Raw genomic sequence first — 15,396 nt, 5'->3', positions numbered from 1 at the left:
ATAAGGAAGTATAATAATCAAGAATAGTTGTCTTAAATAGCAAATTAATAATTTATTTCTTGATCTATGTAAGAATGGAGTGAGAATGTACAAATTATGTAGTTGTCCTTGGTTTTCCCAAAAGATAACGCATTTAATTTAGAAATAAATGTTTTCATGAGTTTCTAAAAATAGTATTCTAAACACATGTGGATATAATACAATTAATGTTATTATTCAGCATCTTTAGTTTTCAGGGAATAATGGAGTACCTGGGCTTGGTGGACAGAGCTTGATCCTGGGGATGGACTTCTAGCATTTTCAGTATAGTCTGCTGAGAACCAAAAAATGTTTCACAGACAAATAAATTTGGGAACTACTATATATTTATATTTCCCTCTTAAAAAGTTACAGTTATTGTTAGCTTAGCTCTGAGAAGTTCTATATGGAGGAAACGTAATTTAATTTTTTGATTCAAAATTTCTCAAATTTATTCAACCACAGAGCACTTCCCCACCTCCTCCCCCCCAAAACATGCTTGAACAAATGACTGGAAATATTATGAAGAGAACTACAGGTTGGTAGTTGTGACCACTGAAACTCTACATTGACAGAATTATTTATTTTAAACCTATTTCATGTATTTATTCAGGTTAGTAGTTTTTTTGCTGTTGTTATTAAGTTTGACCATCTTTTAGATTAGCTATGGAACAAAATATTAATGTGTCATCCTTTAATAAAGGTAATTAAACTTGTCCTTTATTGTTTAGGTTTTGTTTATCAGAAACCAGTTGTCCACAAGAAGATCACTTCCCACCCAATCTTTGCGTGAAAGTGAATACAAAACCTTGCAGCCTTCCAGTAAGTCCCAAAAGCTATTTTTTTTAAAAAGTGCATTGCCAACATAGCTAGCAAATAAGTCATCACAGCTGTTGTTAATCATATTTTTCGTTAAGAAAACATCTTTATTTTGGATATATATTCATGTGACTGAGTGAAACACTTGTACCAACTGTGTACAATTAACAGCTGTGACATTAGCTATGGAGACATAGTCTAGGAGTTGGGTGTGGTAGCTTTAGTGTTTTACTGAATTTTGGGAAGACGAGATTGTTTCAACAAAACCTCAGATGTATTCGTGTGAGTCTGGAAGCTTTTGGTTGAATAGAGATTTGAAGAATGCTGTGCCTTTAACAGAGGAGTGGGGGCTGTTATTGTTCACCTTTAAAATAGTCCTTATATACTTATCCAAGCTCTTTATGAATTCAACCTGATTCTTAAGTTTTAGAGATTTTTAAGTTCTGCCACCAGTATTTTTCTCAGGCTTACTATGAGACTGTATGGTTGTTTAGAGAAACATACAGGAAACTCTTACAAACGTTTGCTTCTCTACTTTTAAATGAAAATACTCATTTTCTCATATGTAGTTTGTAGGGTTTTTTTTAAGGAATGGAAGTTGAAATGATTGTGGAAGTAATAAGTAGAAATAAATTATATTTCATCCTTAGGGTTATCTTCCACCTACTAAAAATGGTGTGGAACCAAAGCGACCCAGCCGACCAATTAATATCACCTCACTTGTCCGATTGTCCACAACTGTACCGAACACCATTGTTGTTTCATGGACTGCAGAAATTGGAAGAGTAAGTAAATTTTTGTTTCTACCAGATTTTTGTATTATAAGGAATGGTTAATCTCCATGGCTACCTGAGCTTGTGTGTAAATAAAAATGAGTTGCAAAAGGATTTATTTTTGTCTCACAATGAATTTTCAACATGTTCCCATTTAAAAAAATGGGATCTTGCCCTACCCAGTGTTCTATAACCTGATAACTTTCACTGAGTAATTTTCATAAACATCTTCCTATGTCATTTCATGTTCATCTGCATAATTTTAAATGGCTACATCATATTCCAATACGATGTTCCCTGTTGTTGAACATTTATTTGGTTGATTGATTACTATTTCAAAGAACATTTTGAAGACCATCCTAGTAGCTCTAACTTTGCATACATACATGGTAATTTCCTTAGAGTAAATTCCCAGAAGTGGAATTGCTGAGTCAAAGAGCATCAGAATTTAAAGAAATTTTGTGTACATAGGCAGATTGCCTTACCAAAAGATGTTGTACAGATTTATTCTCTGACTTTGTGTTTATTCATGTGCCTGTCGATGGATAACATTGAGTTTTATTTTCTTTAAGATCTCTACTAATTTTAATAGGTAAATAGTGGTACCACATTGTTTTAATTAGTACGCCTCTTCTTCTTATTATTATTGTTTTTTTTGCGGTACGTGGGCCTCTCACTGTTGTGGCCTCTCCCGTTGCGGAGCACAGGCTCCAGACGCACAGGCTCAGTGGCCATGGCTCATGGGCCCAGCCGCTCCGCGGCATGTGGGATCTTCCCAGACCAGGGCACGAACCCGTGTCCCCCGCATCGGCAGGCTGACTCTCAAGCACTGCGCCACCAGGGAAGCCCCTGTACTCCTCTTATTATTATTGAGGTTGGGCATATTTTATGTTTGTGATTATTCACATTTAAAAATCATATCAATATCTATTTCTGTATTGCTGTTTTTATTGTTTATGAGTTCTTTATATATTGATTTAACCCTCTTTTACATGTGGCAAATGTTTGTTTCTAGTTTATTGCCCTTTATTTTTATTTAATGTGTAGAAGATTTAAATTATTATGGAGCCAAATCTTAACCAGTTTTGTTTTTCTTTTTTTTATTTATTTTTTTATTGAGTATAGTTGAATTACAGTGTTGTGTTAATTACTGCGGTACACCAAAGTGACTCAGTTTTACATATATATATACACATATATACATTATTTTTCATATTCTTTTCCATTATGGTTTATCACATGATATTGAATATAGTTCCCTGTACGATCCAGTAGGACCTTGTTGTTTATTTATCCTATATATACCAGTTTGCATTGCTAATTCCAAACTCCACTCCTACCCTCTTCCATGCTCTCCCCCTTGGCAACCATCAGTCTGTTCTCTACGTACCTGTTTCTGTTCATAGATAGGTTTCATTTGTGTCATATATTAGATTCTACATATAAGTGATGTCATATGGCATTTGTCTTTCTCTTTCTGACTTACTTCACTTAGTATTATAGTCTCTAGTTGCACAGTTTTGTTTCTTTATAGTCTTTCCAGTCAGCCTCCATCAAGTTTAGTCTGTCTGCCCTTCCCAATCTTACATAAATATTTGTTTATATTTTTTCTTGACTTTTGAGGTTTCTAGTTTTACCTTTAAAATATTTAATCCATTGTGAATTTATGTGTAGTGTGAAATACAAATTTAATTTTTTAAATAGCCAGTTCTAATACCATTGACTAAATAAATGCTAATTCTGAAGCCACCATTATTATATATTTGCTTTGATTTATCCTGTGTGTGTTCTGAACTTTTCTGTATTGTTTCTTAGCCTAGCATTCTTTTTCCGGCACAATTTCAGAATAGTTTTGATTATTACGGTTTTATGATATGAGCTCATGTCTATTCACTAATTCATTTGAAATTTATAGAATGTGTGCTATATTCCATGCACTCTGCTGAAGACTGGCAGTACCATAGTGAGAAAAAAAAGTCCTGACTCTTTTGGAGCTTAGGATCTAGGGGGCAGGTAGTCACACACGAAAATGTGAACTGTATTATAAGTAATATAAAGAAGATGTGTGTGGTGATTTTAGAGTATATTAAAGGCCACTTTGCACTAGAGAGAGGTCAGGCAGGGCTTCCCTGAGGAAGTAATGACTGAGCTAAGAGCTGAGAGAAGGGTAGAAGGAATCAGTTAGGTGAAAGGTTCAGAGAAAACAACATTCAGAGTAGTCCACTGGCAGGTGTGAGCCTAGTTCTTCTTAAGAAACTGAAAGGGAGGAGGAATTGCTAGAGTACATAGAATGGGGAAGAACAGGGTACAAGATGAAGCTAGAGAGGTAAAAAAGGACCAAACCGTGTAGGGCCTTTGAGGTAATGTTAATGTTAAGGATATTCTCTTTTTAAGCAGAAAGTTTACAGGGCCATATTTCTGTTTAGAAAAGGCCACTCTTTAGAGTGGTGAACAGCTTGAATGGAGACCAGAGTCATGCATAGAGGTTACCTCTTATTATTGCTGAAGCGTTAGTGATAGAAATAGTATGTTAGTCTAGAGTGGTGGCACTGGGGATGGAGATAAATTGGTGGATCTGTAGGACTAAGTGATAGATTAGAAATAGGGGCTAAGAGAAAGGGAGAAGTCAAGGATGACTCCTTGGTTTCTGGCTTGAGTGACAAGGTAAATGATAATATTACTGAGATAGAGGAAACACTGAAAAAGGACTGAATTTAGGTGCGTTTTGTTTTGCTTTGCTTCGCTTTGAAGGAAGGAGTATTGGAGGACTACGTGGAGACAATCATGAGTTCAGTTTTGAAGCTTTTGAGTTCGAGATGCCTTTGAGACATTCTGAAGAGGCATTGGGCATATAGGCTCAGAGGATAAGTTTGGGCTAGAGAAGAAAATGAGTCATCTGCATATTGGTGGTTATTAGAGCCATACAAGCAGGCTGACATTGTTTAGGGGAAATGTAACAAGTAAAAAGAAGAGAGTGTTGAAGGCTTACCATTCTTGAGGAGCTATAACTTTTAATACTGGATAGAAGAGAATGAACCTGCAGAGGACATGGGGAAATAGTACCAGAGATGTGGGGCAGAACGGGGGGTGGGTATGAGAAGCCAAGGGAGGAGTTTCAAAAAAGAAGGACAGGGACTTCCCTGGTGGCACAGTGGTTAAGAATGTACCTGCCAATGCAGGGAACACGGGTTCGAGTCCTGGTCCGGGAAGATCCCACATGCCTCGGGGCAGCTGGGCCTGTGTGCCACAACTACGGAGTCTGTGCTCTAGAGCCCGCGAGCCACAACTGCTGAGGCCCACGTGCCTAGAGCCCGTACTCCGCAACAAGAGAAGCCACTGCAATGAGAAGCCTGTGCACTGCAATGAAGAGTAGCCACCACTCAACTAGAGAAAGCCTGCGTGCAGCAACGAAGACCCAATGCAGCCAAAAATAATAAGTGAATAAAATAAAATTTATTTTAAAAAAAGGAGATGGTAAGCAGTACTGAACAGATGTTGAGAAGTCAAGTATGTTGAAATCTAAAAAAATACTTTTTGGATTAGAAACATAAAGTTGACTTTAACATGAGCTGTTTTGGTGAATGGTGGGAGGAGAAGCCCTATTGTGACCAGGCAGAGGTAAGGCAGTGGAGATAGTGAGTTATAGAAGGGTAGCTTTGGAAATAGATACAGCTGAGCTGGAGGGAAATTTGAGATGAGAGTTATTTGTTTGCTTTAATGGGAGAGTGTTAAACATGTATAAAGGATGATGGCAGGTATCTTCTTGGGAGGAAGAGATTAAATATACACGAGAAAAATAATCAATAGTGAATTTCATTAACTAACTCATTGTAGCTAGGAGGGACAACTTCTTTATTTAGTGGAATAAAAGGATTGGATGCATGTATATGATTGGTACTGGAGAGGTGGTAAGTTCTGATCTGATGAATTCTCTTAAGTCTGTGAGATAGGAGGTGAGAGAAGTCTGCTGAGAGTGAGAGAAGAAATCGGGGCATTGAGGAGAGTGCAAATGTTGAAAAAGTAATTGCATGGAGTAAGACATATTCCCCTGCATTATTCCCCCAAATCTTTCTGGGAATAAATGAGCTTGCTTTAAAATTTGTATATTAACTTAGAGAGGATTAACTTATTTACAGTATTTAATGTCCTTATTTCAGGAACTGTATGTTTCTCCATTTATTCAAATCCTCTTTCATGTTCCTCAGTAATTTAATAGGTTTCTTCTTACAAAGTTTCCATATTTTTTATTGATTCTTGTGTTGTTTATTATTATTACTGCCATTGTAAATAGATCTTTTTTCTGTTATATTTTCTAAAAAATGTATTTATTGTTTTATTTAAAAGCTAGTTATTGTTGAATATTTACTTAGTACATAAATTCACGTATTGGTTCTGATAGCTTTTTAGTAGGTTTCTTGGTATTTCCAAATAGGCGGTTTTGAGTCTGAGATGTATCATTATATGAATAATGATAATCCTAATACTTAGGCCATAATTTCTTATTCTTGTTCTCTGTGCTGTCTAGAACCTTCAGAACAATGTTAAGTAATGTGAGTGCTAGTGGACATACTTGGCTTGTTCCTTAACGTTAATGAGAATACTAGTGTCACAACATTAAGTATTATAATGGCTATTAATTTTTGATAGAACTTAATTATAGCAACAACATAATCCTGTGGTCCTCTTTTTTACTGTATATCTTTGAGAGAAATGGATTTTGAATTTTATCAAAATCCTTTTTTGGGATCTATCAAGGTTATATATTTTTTCTTTACCTAATCAGTATGTCACTATTAGGTTTTTAAAATCCTTTTAAATGTTTTTTTTCTAGTGTACCTTGGGCTCCCTGTTTTTGTCCCCCTTTTTGAAGAGGGTATTGCAGATGTTTTGGGTTTTGTCTGTGTGTGAAAAGTGTATAAACACCAGGGTGTTTACAGTGAACTATGAAAGAAGTCAAACTGTGGGAGAGGAGGGAAATGTGGTTGCTGATATATAGCACTAGAGGAGAGGGGGAAATATTCTTCCATGGGAAGCCTTCCACACCTCAGAAAGAAAACAGTAATCTTCAGTGATTTGAAGATCTCCCAGGTAAGATTTGTGTAGACCATGATCTACAAGTTGGAGACCTTCTTTTTGAAATAAAACATTGAAAGAAAATTATTCTTTTCTGAAGCCCAAAAGATAACTTATTAGATTGGTTTTTGATCCTAGTTTTATTCAGCTTGTGAAGATAATCTGAATAGTTCATGTAGGATCTCTTACTGTTTTGGGGATTAATTTCTGTATTATTAGTTGCCATTGAGAAGTGTTAGCATTATGTCTTCAAAGGAAATAAATGGAAGAGCTAATGCTATGGTGGTAATCGTCTTACAATATATTATAACTATTCAGTCAACATGTACACCTTAAACTTACACAATATTATATGTCAATTATAGCTCAATTTTAAAAATTGTAATATAAGAGAAAAAGAAGAGCTAGTACAGTGGTTGAAGGAGATAAGTGAACTCTGTTGTAACTTCTTATCCTACCTCAGAGTAATCACTGCATCTAGCCATTTATTAAATTGTCATTGTTTGTAGAGAAGTTATTTAGATACTGGTGTAAAGGGCACTTAATGAGATCATATCTTAATAATGAAGAAAACGTCCTATAAACTTGATAGACAATTTTGAAGACTTTGAAAAAGCATTTGACAAAAACATCAGTGTAATGCAATATATTTCAGTAGTTGGAGTTAAGTAGTACTTTGAAGCGTTAGCAGGAACAATATATCATCTACCTAGGAAAGATACTATACCACTGTGAAGTTTTGGTGGGGGTTGCTGCTGAATCTCTTTCATGTGATATAAAATTTAATTCCATATTATCGGTACAAGTGGTGTTTGTTAATACCTGACCTTCTTTTTGCTTCCTTTTTTTTTTTTAATTTCTTATCTGGTTACATGTTTCAACTAGAGTGAACATCCCTTTTCACTGAACTTGTAGTTTCTACTTGACCTCTCCTTAAAAATTTATATAAAGCCTTAGGGTGATTACTAGTTCTGAAGATTCAGGCTGTAAGTATATATAATAATTTCACAGTGTTAATTAGCATTTCTGCAGTTTCTATCATACTTGAACCATTAATCAAATAATAAAGGTGAATAAGGATTTTTTTTCTAAAAGGAGCTTTTTAGTTTTACATTAGATTGGTATGTTGTATGTCTAAAATTTTGGTAAGTTTTAAGGTTATTTGTTCCTCATTAATAAATTATGGGATTTATTAATGAAAGTAAATTAGCTTTTAAAAAATGTTTAATTTTTATTTTATATTGGAGTATAGTTGATTTACAATGTTAGTTTCAGGTGTACAGCAGAGTGATTCAAGTTATACATATACATATATCCATTCTTTTTCAGCTTCTTTTCCCATTTAGGTTATTACAGAGTATTGAGCAGAGTTCCCTGTGCTATACAGTAGGTCCTTGTTGATTATCTATTTTATATATAGTAGTATGCATATGTTAATCCCAGACTCCTAATTTATCCCTCCCAAATTAGCTTTTTTGATACTTCATTTTTTCCTGGAAAATGTGTAGCATGTGAACACGGATAGGTTTCTGAACTCTAAGTGAAAATTTGACCTTCCAGAGGGTATTGTACAATATATTCTCTTCTTGCCAAAAGAGGGGGATGCATTTTCCAAAGTGTGAAAGTTGGAATGTACATTGGACTAGGTTAGGAGGGTCAAAGCAAATGGTATGTGAAGTGAAGAACTATAGAGAACTACACTGGCCTTGGCCATTAGTCCATTGTCCTGACATCCCTTCACTTTCCTCTTGATTTCTAGTGCCACCTTTGTCATCAGGCAGGTGCATGATCATGAGCAGATTACATATATTTTTTAAAATTTAAAATTAAAAGCATTTTTGTGTGCCTCCATTTTATCAGTCCTTTATTTAGAAAGATACTTGCCCTACGTATCTCTTACAGGCCTTCTTTGAGGTTTAAATGAGGTGGATAGTATATATTAAGAGTGTGTGTAAAACTGTATGTAGCTAATAAATAGAAGATGGCAATAATTATTTTTCCTTTTGCTTCTTTCCAAATCTCTTGATTCCAACACCAAGTGGAAAGTGGGCCTTCTCATTTAGATCTCTCTCTTACCCTTCATAAGCCTCAGCCCTCTTTTCTTCCTCTTATCCAGTCATGTACCCTTTACTTTGCCTTGGCTTGTTGATAAACTATTTTCTTTGTCCCCCTTCTCCTAGTACCATCTCTGGGTAGTCCCTCTGCTGGTAATGGATATTCATCTGTTCTTTTGCCAAACCATCAGCTTCTCTTTGAAAATATTTAATATTCCCTCTGCTTGTTGTGATAATAGCCCAAGTAGGCTCTTTTCAAAACTAGTTAAAGGCATAGAGAGAGATTAAATGGTATAAATTAGGATGCCAGTCTAATTTTTTAAATAGCTACTGCTACCTGCTAAACATGTTTTATGATGACTTTGACATCTTACTGGCATTGGTTTATATTTATTTTTAACAATGTTCTTTACATAAGTGCCTTAAATTGATTAACTTCAAGCATAGGTAGTCAGGTAATACAGAAGCATGACAGATCTGGCATTATCTCTTGAAAGTTGCAAAATTAGAACAAGTTCTTTTACTTTTCTACACTTCACTTTCCTCATCCATAAAAATAGGATTACCTCAGCAGCTTTTTGGTTAAGATTAAATGAATTAGCATTCATGAAAACACCTAAGATAGTGCTTGGCGCACAGTAGGTGTTTTAAACAGGTGTTAATTTTCTTTCCCTATCATTGTGGGATTAAAATAGATGTACCTATTTACTTACGTATGTTGTTTGCTTTCTACATCTTTTTTTTTGTTTGTTTTTTTCCAGAACTATTCCATGGCAGTATATCTTGTAAAACAGTTGTCCTCAACAGTTCTTCTTCAGAGGTTACGAGCAAAGGGAATAAGGAATCCGGATCATTCTAGAGCTTTAAGTACGTATGATAACTTTATTTTATTTATGCAGCTGAACTATTTTGGTAAAGGTTAGAATAGTGTTTTTTCAACTCAAGAAATTTTAGGGTTTATTTTTTTTACTAGAGCTTGTCACAGTGGATTAAAACACTGAAAACTTTGTTTTGTGAGCTAGAGTAATTCAAGACTTAAGAGTAGTTTTAGGGACTTACCTGGCAGTCCAGCGGTTAAGACTCTGCGCTTCCACTGAGGGGGGCACGGGTTTGATCCCTCATCGGGGAACTAAGATGCCACACATTGTGTGGTGGGGCCAAAAAAAAAAGAAAAGAGTAGTTTTAATATCTTTGTCATGACGTATATTTTATAGTTTATATTTTACTGATCTTAAAATTAACTTTGTAAAGTCAGTACATGCATACAGAAGAATATTTTACCAAAGCTTCATAAAAATAAATAAGTGTTCAGGAATTCTAGGAGATGGAAAGGAAATCTTGGCATATATTTTACAAGAATTATTTTATATTTAAGGTTTATCCAGGAAAAATGTCCAAGGATATGTGATGACAACATCCCTGCATTAACAAAGTAAAAAGAGAGTCAGTGGGGTGGTAGATATAATAATGAAGTAGGTTCTGCTTTTAACCAGTTATGTGGCCTTGGAAACTCAGTCTACTCATACTCTGAATCTCTTATTCTTCATCTGTAACAAGAAGTTTATACCACATCATATCTAAAGCTCCTTCAAAATCTAGGTTCTTAGGTAGGAATAACTAGATGGTTCCTTTTGTTCAGGTGAACTTGAGAGGTAGTAAGGGGCACATTGACTCTTCTGGCCTCAGTGTTTGAGGGTTAAGGCCAGAGGTTGGTGGCCTTTCCAAACAGTTGAACTAAGTTCTTCCTTTATTCTCTTCTTTGTGAGAGATAGATGGATTGGGGGATGGGGATGGGCACTTGGAGAACAAAGCTTTTACAGATGGGGGTTCGATAGCTACCCTTTTAAGGATTCTTGATGTGAGTTGATTAATGAAGCCCACTATCAGATTTGTAGTTAGGAACATTCTGGTAGAAAGAAACTAAGGTAGTAAGACCACCTTTCCTCTTGTTTCCCTTTGCGACATAGCTGTTATCTCTTTTCCTAACCTGTTTGTATGCCGGATTAAAAGATCCCATTACCTCTGAATATCAGTATACCCTCAAGAGTTCATTGAAGGATTTTTCTGTATAAAAAGGGTCCTTTTAAAATTGAAAATATTCTGAGTCAAGAGGAGCACACTAGTGGCTAATGCCTCTGTAGGCATTCCTTGATAGACAGTGGAGAGCTAGAGGTCTGGTTTGAGGTCTAGGGGAGTGGAAGCACCTTTTGGCAAGGACAAGGAGATGAGTGGGGGATCCTGAAAGAAGAGGAGGGACAGACACCTGCTTTGAAGGAGCACACAAGAGAAGAAGTTTTCTTTTTTCACACTCCATTCTGGTCATTCTCCTGAGAATCTTCGTATTTGCCACATAGCGTTAGAATTTCATTTAGTCAGAAAGTATTATGGAATTGTGTGAGCCTGTGTAGAAAAGGTCATACCAAGAAATAAAGCTGAAAGCTGATGAAGCTGTTATGTTGCATAATAATAATAAGGCAAGCTGTCTTTGCTCAAGCTGTAAATTCTTCTCCGCTTGCAGCTGTGGCACCATCTGGAGGGAGAGTGGGAAGGTGAGCCTAGAGTTATTTTATTTACTAGAACAAACCACTGTTAGCCACTGTTAAGCAGCAAAAGCTACTTAATTCAAGAGTGGTTTATTTCATCTCTAATAAATCCTGGAGGTGGAGAGTAATTGCAGATTGGGTTGGATTTTTGTGGAACTTTGTATCTTATCTTGTTGGCTTGGGGAACCAACAAAACTTTAATTTGGATCCTACCAATAAAACATTTGTCATAATTGACTAAAGAACAGATTGTTTGCCTTTATGCTATCTCTAAAGAAATGTTACCCAACAAATTAATTATGTAATTAAAAGATTGTGTGAAACAACTTGACAGAAGAAAATGTTGGTGGGTTTCTCAGATATTTTGTAGAATCAAATTACCCACAAATATGTTCATTGTAAGTCATTCTTAATCTTATCAATGAATTCTACCAGCAAAATTTTATTAGTCAAATCAGACATTATTCTTGAAATAAAGTCAATGGTATTTAGACTTTTCACAGAGAAATCCACGCTGATTCATTCGATTACTAGTAGATTTTTGTATTGCGGTTTCTGTCTTCACGTAGAGTTGTCCCCTCACCGCTATCACAAAGCAGTCCTTTACTAATTCTTGGTCAAGTTCCTGTCTCCTCTTCTTTTTCCCTTTAGCAATCACTTTAAACCTTGGCCATACTTAAACAATATTCCCCCTCTTTCAACACTGTCAGCGCAAGAAAATCGGTGCTATAAGATGTGACTTGTCTAAATTGCCCATTTCTTCCTTAATGTCACAAAACTACTTTTCAGCTTATCTTCATTTGTACCCATCCTTATTTATTCTCTTCAATCTCAGGAGGAAATGTCCCGTTTCCTGCCCAAAGTTAATTTTTTATTCATTTATTCTTCTCATTCAAGACATTGTATTAAGAGTCTACTGTGTTCCAGGCACAGGAGACTGTAGCCTTAAACAAAACACATACTGTCTCTGCATCCGTCAGAAGTTTGCAGTCCAGTGGGAAAGACAGAATTAAATGATTGTACAAGTCATTAGTGAATTACAGTTGTGACGTGTCTTAAAGAAGAAAGACAGGGAACTCTGGAGGTAACAGCAGGAGAACATAGTCCTCTCTGGTGCTATGATGTTTAAGACACGATTATAAGGATGAGGAGGAGGTAAGCCCCAGATGGGAGGAGAATATGCCAAGAGACAAGGCCAGTAGAGTTGGAGTGGAGAGAACAAAGGAGGAAAGTGGCCAGAGAGATAGCCATGGGGTGAGTTCATATAGATGATATGAAGACAGATGATAAAAAACCCTTAGAGGATTTTTAAGCAGAGTGGTACGATCAGATATGGGCAATAAAAAGTTCACTTAGAAGACTGAATTGAAGGGGAGCTAGGCTGTTGTAGTGAGGCCAGTTAGGAACCTGTTGTACAGATAAGAGACGATGATGTCTTGAACTGAAGTAATGGTGATGGAAATAGAGAGAAGTTGATGGTTTGACAGGTGTTAAAGGGGAGAAGTGGTGACTACGTGTGGGGAGTGAAGAAAAAGAAGTGAAGGAGTTCTAGGTTCCTTACTTACTAGGCACCAGCTTACATGGTAGTGCCATTTACTGAAATGGAAAACAGTGTTGAAAAGATCTGGTTGCAGGCGCAAGATCAGAGTGCACTCTTGGACTTTTGGTATTTGAGATGTCTATGAGGCATCCAGATGGAGATGCTCAGAAACAGCATTACGAGGCCTCTCTGCTCACTTATCTGCTCTCTGTCCTGTATTTTCAGTTCCTTCCTCCGCTCTATAGGCTCTTTCTGTCAGCCTTCACTGAGTCTTTTTCATCCTTTAGAAAATACAAAAGCAAGCTACTCTCTAGATAGAGATCTGTGTTCCTCTTGTTCTCATCCTAATTTCTTCAAAGAGTCATCTACACTTCCCTTTCTACCTCCTCACTGCAACCCATTGTGAACTTTTAACTCCCATCATTCCACTGAAACTGCTCTTGCAGATGTCACAAGTGACAATCTGATTGCCAGATTTAAAGTTTATCTTTTCAGTTTATGTCAGATATTTTTGCTGCATTTCATACCAACAACTTTCTCCTTGAAATTCTCATCTCTATTTCTTCTCAATCACTTGCCTTCAATGGATACTCTTAAGGGTAGTATCCTAAATGTTTGTTTTCCCTCGGTCTTTGTCCTTGGTCTCGACAAGGACATACATACTTTCCCTAGAGATAATCACATTTACTCTTGTGGTTTAAATTAGCACCAACTCCCAAATACATATTTTCATTCCAGACCTTCCCCTGAATTTCAAATGTAGATACACATAGCTAACTGTCTTCACCGAAATATACCACTGGTTCCTCAGATTCAGGTAGTGAAAACTGAACTCACTAAGTTCTATCAGACATAAACCCTAAATATTTCTCAACTCTGTCGAGCTCTCTCTCTCCCTACCATCACTGACCTCATTTAAGCTCTCATATCCTGCCTTTATTTTAAAAACCTATTCTTGAATTATATATTCCTCTCCTTTCTTGCCCACCCCCCTTTTTGTTTTTTTGCGGTACGTGGGCCTCTCTCACTGTTGTGGCCTCTCCCGTTGCGGAGCACAGGCTCCGGACGCGCAGGCTCAGCGGCCATGGCTCACGGGCCCAGCCGCTCCGCGCCATGTGGGATCTTCCCGGACCAGGGCACGAACCTGTGTCCCCTGCATTGGCAGGCGGACTCTCAACCACTGCACCACCAGGGAAGCCCATTGGCCCCCCTTTTTATATCTCTCTTCTGGTAGCAATCTAAGTGATTAATACAGATCTAATCTTACCATTTCTTTGCAATCCATGACTTCCTAACACCAATGGGATAAAAACTCCAACTTGTTAACATGACTTAAACATATAGCTTTCCATGGTGTGGCACCTGCTTATTACTTTCCGGTGTCATCTGTATTCATTCTTCTTCTCATTCTTTTTACTCCAAAAATAATGAATTCTTTTCTTTTCTTCAGTGCTTTGCCAGTATTGTTCTCTGTGCCTCAGACTTCCCTGTTACCTACTTTGCCTAAATTCTAATTATCCCTCATGTTTCACTTTTTCCAGGAGGTATCTCAGAACCCCCAGAGTTGATGCATTGACTTTGAGCTAGTTTCCATTACAGCACATTAGAGAAGTATCTTTGCTCTCTACTAGACTATGAGTTCCTTTGGGCAGGAACTTAATCTTATCTTTCTTTGAATTCCTAGTGCTTAGCTCAGGGCCTGGCACATAGTAGATCCTCAGACTTCTGTTAAGTAAATTGATGAAAAGAGTTCTTGAGTAAAAGATCACATCTCTGTGCCTCTGTTTTCTTGCTTATAAAATGAAGTATTGGACTTAATATGTTCAATTGTTTACAGCCTTAAAATTCTAAAAAGGAGGGCTTCCCTGGTGGCGCAGTGGTTGAGAGTCCGCCTGCCGATGCAGGGGACACGGGTTCATGCCCCGGTCCGGGAAGATCCCACATGCCGTGGAGCAGCTGGGCCTGTGAGCCATGGCCGCTGAGCCTGCGCGTCCGGAGCCTGTGCTCTGCAATGGGAGAGGCCACAACAGTGAGAGGCCCACGTACTGCAAAAAAAATAAAATAAAATAAAATTCTAAAAAGGATAGAAAATTTTTTGAAAACCTAGAACACTAATAGAACACTCTGTGGTGATGGAAATGTTCTATATCTGCACTGTCCCGTGTGATAGCCACTAGTACTATGTGTCTGTTGAGTACTTGAAATGTGGTAGTGCAACTGAGGAACTGAATTTTAAATTTAATTTAATTTAAATATAGCCACATGTGACTAGTGGCAAACTCTCATAGCATATGACAACAGGGATTTTCAAAGATTAATTTTAGTAAATTAATCATCATATAGTAAAATAGTAAAATACTATTACGGCTGCAGCTCACAGTGACACCAGAAAACCTGAACTCCTGAAAGATTTACCCGGTGTTGGTTGATGCAGCAGGATGAATATTGATGTCTTATTTTTATTTTTCACTTTCTTATGAAATTTAACATACTGATTCCCCCCCACACCTTTCTTCTTTTTTTTATTTTGGTTGTGTTTATTCAAGTATAGTTTACAAGCAGTAAAAATTCACACT

The 15,396-nt window shown here is 36.8% G+C and overlaps 1 protein-coding gene across 1 annotated transcript in view; it reads left to right on the top strand.

Moving 5' to 3' along the window:
- Nucleotides 1–15,396, top strand: part of PIAS1 (protein inhibitor of activated STAT 1) — a 121,771-nt gene that overhangs the window by 75,614 nt on the left and 30,761 nt on the right. The window contains 3 exon segments of the mRNA XM_032621189.1: nucleotides 750–840; nucleotides 1,488–1,622; nucleotides 9,499–9,604. Of these exon segments, the coding sequence (XP_032477080.1) occupies nucleotides 750–840; nucleotides 1,488–1,622; nucleotides 9,499–9,604 (332 nt within the window).

The sequence above is a fragment of the Phocoena sinus genome, chromosome 2 (genome assembly GCF_008692025.1).
Source record: "Phocoena sinus isolate mPhoSin1 chromosome 2, mPhoSin1.pri, whole genome shotgun sequence".
NCBI lineage: Eukaryota > Metazoa > Chordata > Mammalia > Artiodactyla > Phocoenidae > Phocoena > Phocoena sinus.
The sequence above is the reverse complement of the archived record's forward strand: the minus strand, read 5'-3'. Positions and strand labels throughout refer to the sequence as shown.